This window comes from Fukomys damarensis, unplaced genomic scaffold (genome assembly GCF_012274545.1).
Source record: "Fukomys damarensis isolate Sample0158 unplaced genomic scaffold, DMR_v1.0_HiC HiC_scaffold_12, whole genome shotgun sequence".
Lineage (NCBI taxonomy): Eukaryota > Metazoa > Chordata > Mammalia > Rodentia > Bathyergidae > Fukomys > Fukomys damarensis.
In genome coordinates, this window is record NW_022900924.1 from 1,397,105 (window position 1) to 1,405,578 (window position 8,474).

The 8,474-nt window shown below is 52.3% G+C and overlaps 1 protein-coding gene across 1 annotated transcript; it reads right to left on the reverse strand.

The window, feature by feature from the left end:
* Positions 1–732: 732 nt before the first annotated feature.
* LOC109117400 lies at positions 733–948 on the reverse strand. The gene has a single exon (XM_019204447.1). The coding sequence runs from the start codon at positions 946–948 to the stop codon at positions 733–735; it is 216 nt and encodes a 71-aa protein (XP_019059992.1).
* Positions 949–8,474: the final 7,526 nt, after the last annotated feature.

The following is an 8,474-nucleotide window of genomic DNA, read 5'->3' on the forward strand; positions in this document are numbered from 1 at the left end:
TGTCACTTAGCAAGGTGCCCGTGGTCTTTTCCTGAGTGGACGGGGAGCTTCTGGCTGGGTGGGTCCTGAATCCGCCTGGTTTGAAAGGTGATCTGGGTTCCGAGTGTCTCTAGAAGACCGTCAGTTCCCCTGTGCATCCTGAAGCTCTCAGGAGGCTACGAAGTCAACACTGGAGCAAAACCAAAAGATGGCATCCTGCAGGGCCAGAAGCAGCCATTTATGCCTGTGGGTGACTGCGGCTGGGATTGGGAGGCTGTGGAGCTACGTGGAAGCCAGACCCATAGATCTGGGAGACCCAGAAATTGCAGAGAGTGACCTGCGGGCCCCAGAACTCCAAACAACCCCCTGTCAAGACTGCAAGATGAAGCAGATGTGACCGTCCCAGCAGGAGAGACCTCATCTTCTCAGCCCACGTGGGTAGGGGTGGAGAAGGGGAGAGTTTAATGAGGACCGCACGGGCATGAGAGAACTCCTTTTCCCACGTGCGCTGTCCAACTGGGGCTCTGTTAAACACCCCTTCTTGTTGATGAAGCGCTCTGTGGAAACTTGCGGTAGGCTGTGGGCAAGGGGATGGGCTGGCCCTTGCTGTGCTGGCACCAAGGGCGGTGGAGGAGAAGGGGAAAGAGGCAGGGATGTGTGGGAAAGGCCATGAGACAAAAGAAGGGAGAGGATTCCTCCGACCAGTGACACTGGGAAACCCCAGCGGCTCGCTGCCATACAGCCGGGGCCTGGCTACAGAGGTGACCTGGAACTCTGATTCCCGGCCCTCGGATTCGCTGCAGCATTGGGATCCAGGCCTTGGGTAATGAGCACCCAGGGTGGTGGATGAGGTTTGGAGTTAAAATCCATCTGAGGCCTCGCTCCCTGCCAACGTCTACAGCTTAATAATTGCTTCCCCGCTCCTGCCGCATTCGGGTTCAAGAGGAGAGCAAGCCCCTCCAGCAGCATTATGCAAATGGAGCCCACTCCGTTCCAGAGGCGTATAGAATATGTAAATTTATGGAGGCGGCAGAGGCTGTTTAAGACAGAAGATTTCTCAATGATGAAATTAGATTTTCTGGAAAGAGGCTTCCGAGGACCCGTCTCCGTTCCCCGGCTTCGTGCCGTGCTGTAGCCACCAAGCCAGTGCACTGGGAAATAATTAACTGAATTACAGGCTCAAACCTGCTTTAAAAAAAAAGAACGAGGGAAAGAAGAAATAGATCAGGTTTCCATGAAGCCACAACAAATCCATACTTTACGGATAGCATGTAAACAGGAACGGAGGGTGAGAAGGAGGGAGAGACGGAGGCCGGCAGGGGAGCATACGGCTCTGGTTAGCAGGGGAAATTCACACAGCGGGCAGAGGGCTTTGCCTTCACACCGGGATCTGCGGGCCCTCGAGTGGGGGACCCGGATGGGCATGGACAGAACTACGTACTCCGGAGTCCTCTCCAAGGCAAGCTCTACAGCTGTAATCTCCACGCTGTTCTAAAGATGACGGAATTATCCATGTAGACCACAGGCTCTCAAAACATGAATGCACTTTGGGCTTACCAGAGAGGCTCGCTGAGCACAGACTGCTCAGTCCCTGTCCTGGGGAGCCCCAGAGAGAGCCAGTGTGCTTTTGTGATGGGGCCCCCCTGGGTGGCTGATGTTGCTGGCCACAGGTATGCAGATGAATACCTCCTTCAGCCCTCACTGTGGTTCCTTGCAGGAACGGCCACTGCTGTCCCCAGGGAACATCCTAGGCTCAGCTTCAAGTTACAAGACCACCTGAGCCTCAGGATTCTCATCTGCAGAATGGGGAGACCTGGGCCTTGAGGATGCTGGGAGGACTCGGGAGGATTTACACTGAGCACAAGCACAGGCATTAGACAGCAGGGAGATTATCATTGTGATTAGTGTGTACGCAACCGTGGAACTTCGGAAAGAGTTGTACGGTGAGCTTCAGCTTAAATTCGGGAATACCAGTGGTCCCAGTCCTAGTCCTGAGCTCCATGCTCACTTGTGTGAGATCTGGGCACAATGTCACTCACCCTCTCCAACACCCAGGTATTGCAGAAAGGAGTGGGTGGAATGCAAGAGCTCCAGAACTCTTCCAGCTGTGCAGACTTCACAGTTCCACATGGGGCCGTGTCCCATCTCCACCTGTCTCAGTGTGGTGCACCCCACCTCTCTTGGGCTCCTCTTAGCCTCCTTGCCTTTGACCTCACCTCCACCGATCCATCTTTAAAAGTTCCCAAATGGCAACCTCATTCTGACCTCTCCTGCTCAAACCTTCCATGGCTCCCCTTTCCCCTGCTGTAGATCAGGTCCAAACATCTTAGATAGGCATCCAAACTCCTCTAGGTTCTGGCTCCTCTAAGTCCTCCATCTCCTTCCTTTCCATCTTCCACTCTGTTTTCCAATAATATAAGGAAGAACACTGGGCCCCAGGTGTCCTATTATTTCAGGCTCTCTACTTGCCTGTTTCTCCACACTGGCCCCTCCTCCTTTTCTCTATAAATCTTTGAACTTTAGTGCTCAGCCAGACACTGCGTGTCCTGAAGGCCTCCTCTCTCTCTTCCTACGACTCCAGCCAGATGAGATTCTTCCTGTAAGCTTGTCTGTGGCTATCTGATTAGAGGGTCTGCCGGGTTGTATTGTAACAATCCACTTTCCTGCCTTTCCCCCTGGTCATGAATAGGGGGAAAGAAGAGACACCTCATTCATTAGGCTCTTTGGAAATGTTCTGTTCCATTATTTGCTTGATCTGCTGTCTATGAGCCATGTGAGTGCAGGGTCCTTATGTAATTTGTTTTCTGCTGTAACCGCTGTACTTATTACCATGCCTGGTAGTAGTAGATCTTCGGTCCTTGAATTAATAAATCCAAACTCTGTGCTCATTTTCACAGATTTCTCATTAACCAATATATCCCCGCTGCTTATCAAAATGTCTGGCATGGAAGTGCTCAGGAAATATTTGCTGAATGAACAAATACTTGAACAAAATGAATGACTTCATATATAACTGTATCAGTCAGCTGCTGCAGCATAACAAACAGCCACTAAATCTCAGTTGTGTCAATGACCAGCGTGTGTTTTCCATCTAAATTTATTCTGCAAATTCACTGCGACGGTGAACTGCGGGTGTATCTGGCTCAGCGGTGCACCTCTGTCGGCCTCTGCAGACAAGCAGGCCAGCTGGGACATCTTCCCATGGCTGGGGCAGAGGTGCGTGAGAAAAACTAGAAATGCACAAGGTTTCTTAAGGTCCATGGCCAAATCTGGCACCTAGTCAAACCCAGTCAAAGCACAGGATCTTCCCTGGAGGAGAGACAGCCAGGTCCCATGGCCGAGACTTGGGTGAAGAGCTGGAAGGAGAACTAGGTCCACACTGGTGCTCATTCCAGAATCCAGACAAGAAAGCCCCTGGTATTCAGAAACCCTTCCCTGTGATCCCCCACCCCCAGGTGAGGCTCCTGTGCTCAAAACTCCAGGAATCTTTGCATTTTGTGCATTGTACACACCCTTTTATCACCAGCCCTGCCACCTGTGGTCATGTTCCCAGGCCCTCATTAAATGCCCTTTAGCTCCCATTTCACAAGAATGGCCAGGCCGGGGCATGTCACAGGCCCCCCCGCCAGCCCCGCCGATCAGGACTTTCCCGCCGATCAGGACTTCCTCCTCCCAGCCTCCTCCCAGACCGTGGTGCATGTCACGAGGGTCCCCTGATGTTTAATGCATGAGCTCCGCATCTTCCCAGCAGCCGCGGTAGACAGATTCTCTCAGCATGGGGATGGCATGAAATCAGATGACTGTACAGGAAACGGCCCGCCCCCTCCGATTGTTGTGATCCTGCCCAGCTCCTTACACTCATTTCCCGTTTTGTAATCTCTTTTATTAATGTGCCGGAGGCAAATAAAAATGCATTTGTAATTTCCCCTTAATGGCTGGTGGAACTTCCTCTTTGCTTCCTTTCTGAGGATTTGTTTGTGGAATGTGCGCACACACGCGCTCACACACACACACACACACACACACAGTGGTCAGGATAAATCGAGTGGCACGACTGTGCGTGTAAAGAACAGAGTCTTGGAATATTTAAGCAGCAAAGGATTGGAGTTCAATGGCTGTGACACTGCGTCCTGGACCCCTGCGGTTCCTCAGAGTGGCAGCAGGGCCTGCCGTGGGGTGAGAAGGAGAGGGACCGGTGGCCCGGCCCTCGGTCTCGCTCCGTTGGAGCCTCTCTGGTTGTATTTGCTCTGTGCACTGTAGTTGTGCATAAGCTTGCTTGGAATCGAGGGCCCCAGTGCTACACAAAATTGTGCCCTATCTCTCACCGACCTCTGAGCAAAAAGGCTGCTTCTTTTTCAGGGAGCTTCAATCATGTGTATCATGGAGTAGCGTTTAGTTTTCAGACCTAACCAGTACTTTTGCCTTTCTGGCAAAGGAATCAAATGATTTTTCCATCTATGTTGGTGAGTTTGTGAGGGGAAAATAAAAGGAATCAGTGCTGTTTTTGTTTTTGTTTTCAAGTGCAATAATCCTCATTTCCTCTACGTGTCAGGGTCTGTGACTCATCCAGGTCCAAGGTGAGCTGGGAAGTGAGGAGGACCCAGGCCCCTGCCTCCGGATTCCACACTTGATGTTTTGGGTTTCAAACAGGCCGTACCTGGGTGATTTGATAGGTGATTCTTCCTTTCCCTAACGTGGTTGCAGGGTGTGGGTAGGAAAAGGGAAAAGCATTGGTGGGAGCTGATACCTTCTGAGCAACCTGTGCATAGCAAGTGTGGCCCACGGTGGAGTGGGACTTGTCTTGTAAAACCAAACCTCGTCGCTAGGTGAGAACTGTTACTTCCCAGGTGACAAGGAGGCAGCAGACTGGCTGGGTAAGCGACTGCTTCCAGGACCCACGGCCGGAACAGCGTATGTTTTAGTCACTCGACAATGAGTGGAGGAGCCAGGGAGGGAGAGACACCCCTTCCCGGCCAGAGTGAAACCTGGGGCCAGGGCCCACCTCCTGTGGACCCGTCAGGGGATTAATTTGCCGATGATTACAGGGCCTGTGGTACAATCATTTCATAAATGCACCAGGCATCGGGGGGACACTCTAAGTCTACCCCATAACATGGTAGACACGGGATTTGAACCTAGGTTTGCCTAATGCTAAAGATCCTCATGGTTGACGACGCACGACGGCAGTGACCGCTGCTACCTGATACGGAATTTGTACTCAGTGCTGGACGGGTAGGGCTGCCAGGTACTGCTGCGCAGGGCGTGCACTGCAGAAGAGCTCCAAACCAAGGAAAGAGAACCAAGCCCAGTCTTAAGGCTGCCCACTCAATCCTGGCCTAAGGCCGCACCCACCTGGAGGAAGGGAAAACCATTCTCTGACCTCTCAGCCAGGAAGGGCTGCCTTTTCCAAACCCTCGCAGCTCCGCGCAAGCTGTCACACTGTCTGTGCACATGACCCCTCACTTTGTGGCCCTTAGGGCAGCTTTGTCATCACTCCCATATTTAAAAAGAGGCCCTGGGAAGTTAGGCTTCTTGCTCTCGCCATGGCAGAACTCAGATTTGAAACCAAGCGGCCAAACTCCCACACTAGAAGACATAAGACTGCACCGAGCCTGCATGCTTTCCTACCGTGCTCTGATAGTTTTGATTTCCACAAGGTTCTAAGAGTGGATTCTGGGGCTGCCACTTCTGGGGACTCGAGGAGACATGGTCTCTGCCCTGGGCCGCAAGTAGCCCTGAGGGTCCATCCAGCCGTGACCTTCTGGTCTCTAGATCAAGTTACCCAGCTCCTCCACCATCACTGCTCAGGGTGAGGAGGGATGGTAGAGCCCCACCTTGCTCCTCCCCACCTGCCCTGTCCAGGACCTTCTTCCTTGGGGCGCCCTAAAGACGCTTCTGGTGATAAACACCTACACAGAGTTAACAGTCCAGCTTTGTCCTGGGGCCCACGTCTCATCTGGAGGGACCCTGGAGCTGCATGAGGAATTGAACAATAAATAGTAATTCGCAATTTGCCATTGACATATAATCAAGAGTATCAAGAGAAACAGTGGTGTCCCAGCTTACAGATTTCCACGTCTTATTTTGATCTTCCACTAAATCAGTAAGTCAGTGGAGAGACAAATGCTAGAGTCTTTGGTGGAAGGAATCAGGGCCTTTCTGTGAACACAAGGGCAGGGCCAAAGGAGGTCGACGGGACTGTGTCTCCCTCAGGGTTGTGGTTTGGATGTGGGGGCTCCTAAATGCTTGTATGTAGAAGGCATGGTCCCCAGAGGGCCAGTGACCAGAGGCTGGTCTTTGGGGAAGGGCCTGGGTCATCAGAACTCTGATCTCATTGATGATCAACCCACCATAATGGAGCAAAGCCTGCTTTGGAGACAGCCAGCCATAGACAACCCTCAGAAGTCATGCGCCAAAGCACACCCTGCTTCAAACTGAATGGCAGGCGAAGACTGTGACTCCATGCCAAACCCTGACACTTACTGCCCTGAGTCCTCGCATCTACCCCAACAGGTCAGTTCTCCTGTCAGCTCCATTTTTCGGGTTAGGAAATTGAGATCCAAAGCCAACCATCAGCGCCAAGCTGATGTTGGATGTTGGCCTATTTATGCTTCCTCACTGGGCCTTGAGATTCTACTCCCTGAGTTTTGGTGCTGGCCATTTAGCACAGAACCATGAAGGGATTTGAAACAGGCTTCTTGTTTAGAGACAGAGAGTCTCGGGAGGTGGCATTGCCACTGGCTCTTCTCCAGTTGTCCCCAGCTGCCTCCTTAGCCTACAGGCAAGTGGGAGGAGTCTCTGGGGACAAAAGAGATAGGCCAGGGAGTTCAGGGAGGGCCAGGGTGACAGTGGCTCCCTTCCATGACAGAAGAGGAAAAGGTCCACTCTGGGATGCCGCCCAGCTTTGGAGTCTTTGGAGTTCATCCTTCCATGTTTTGGTCTTTTTGAGAAATCAGATATCTTTAGCCAGCATCTACCATCCTTTCCTTTCGTTATTGCTTTTGGGCTGGAAGGAGCTAAGGTCCCATCTTAGAACTTCAGAATTACTTTTCCTCTTCTATCTGAACATACTAGAGGACAACAGATCTGGAACCCCCCGGGGGCCTCAAAAGCACATCTAGTGCTGCCACAGAGTCAAGATGGGCATGTCGACCTCAGCCCCATTTTATAAACTGAGCAGCTGAGACCAAGTGCCAAGTTCGAGGCCAAAGTAGAATAGAGGATGACTCCAAGCTCCAGCCCCTCTAGATGGACCCCCTACAGGGAGCCGGCTTCCCCATCAGGGAGGTCTGGTCCTCTCTTTGTTTGCTGTCCGCTCCCCAATCTCCCAAGCTGTGTGCCATCCACATCTCCCCCCACCCACATTTTCATGAGACGCACAGACACAATGTGCACCCAGGACTGCTCCTGGCTTGCTGCACGAGGGATGCCAAATGCCATTCGCATCGTTCCGGAGAGGCATGCATCCATCTTGAGTCTGTCTTTGCCAAATGTGCCATACGTACCAGACGTACATATATTCTGCGTGAATTTTCTTAATCTCCCTCGCAGCTGTCCCTTTCCACGGCCTCTGCTAGTGCATTCCCAAATCGCTTGTCTGGTAGAGCAGCCTGCTCCCTGACTCCCTCTTCCCTCTAACAGAAACAACAGCAACTACAACTGCAGCTGCTGTTTACACAGCCCCTTCTGTCTGCTGGACATTTGGCTGCATCTTGTGTCTCTCTTACAATAGCCCCGAAGTGGGAGCGTCACTCGGTCCACTTCACAGGTGAGAACCATGAGGCTTCAAGGCCAAATGCATGTGCAGCGCCGGACGCTGAGTCCTTGTGCTGGGGACGCTGTTGAAGCAGAAATGACAGCAACACAGAAGGGAGATCTTGTTTTGGAGGCCCCCGGAGGGTAGCCGCTGAGGAAGAGCACCACCCCAACCTCTGACAGTGCCATCTATGTCTGGGTGAGCCTGGGGAGCTCACTGAGGCTTCCTGAGCCCACGCCCACCCTGAAAAGTGTGCATCACCATAGAACCTGCCCACGGACCTTACTACAGAAACCGGCAAATTCATGGCAAGCCTATCACTCAGCATTGTTTTCAGCACCTGATATGTATTGGACGATTAAAATGCTGTCAGACATCCCATTTTTGAGTCTGACATTCAAGACTCCTTCAGGTCAAGCCTTGCCTTCTTCCCACTGTTACTACCTACCACTGACACCTTGCACCCCAGGCTTTGGCCAGAAGGAGCCTCTCCCTCGCTGGCCTCCACAAAGGCTGTGGTGTTTCTCACCTTTGTTAACTCGCACAGGTGGGTCTGAGTGTCCATCTGCCTCTCGCCCTGCACAGTCACAGCTGGTGTGCTCTCAAGGAGCAGCTCAGAGATGGACGCTTCTCTGGCATCTTCCCTTTCTTACCCAACAGAGCCCACTGCTCCGGGCCCTGGACGTGGCCCTGGGTTCACCTACTGTGTATGAGGATAAAGTTCAGCCGCATCTTTAGA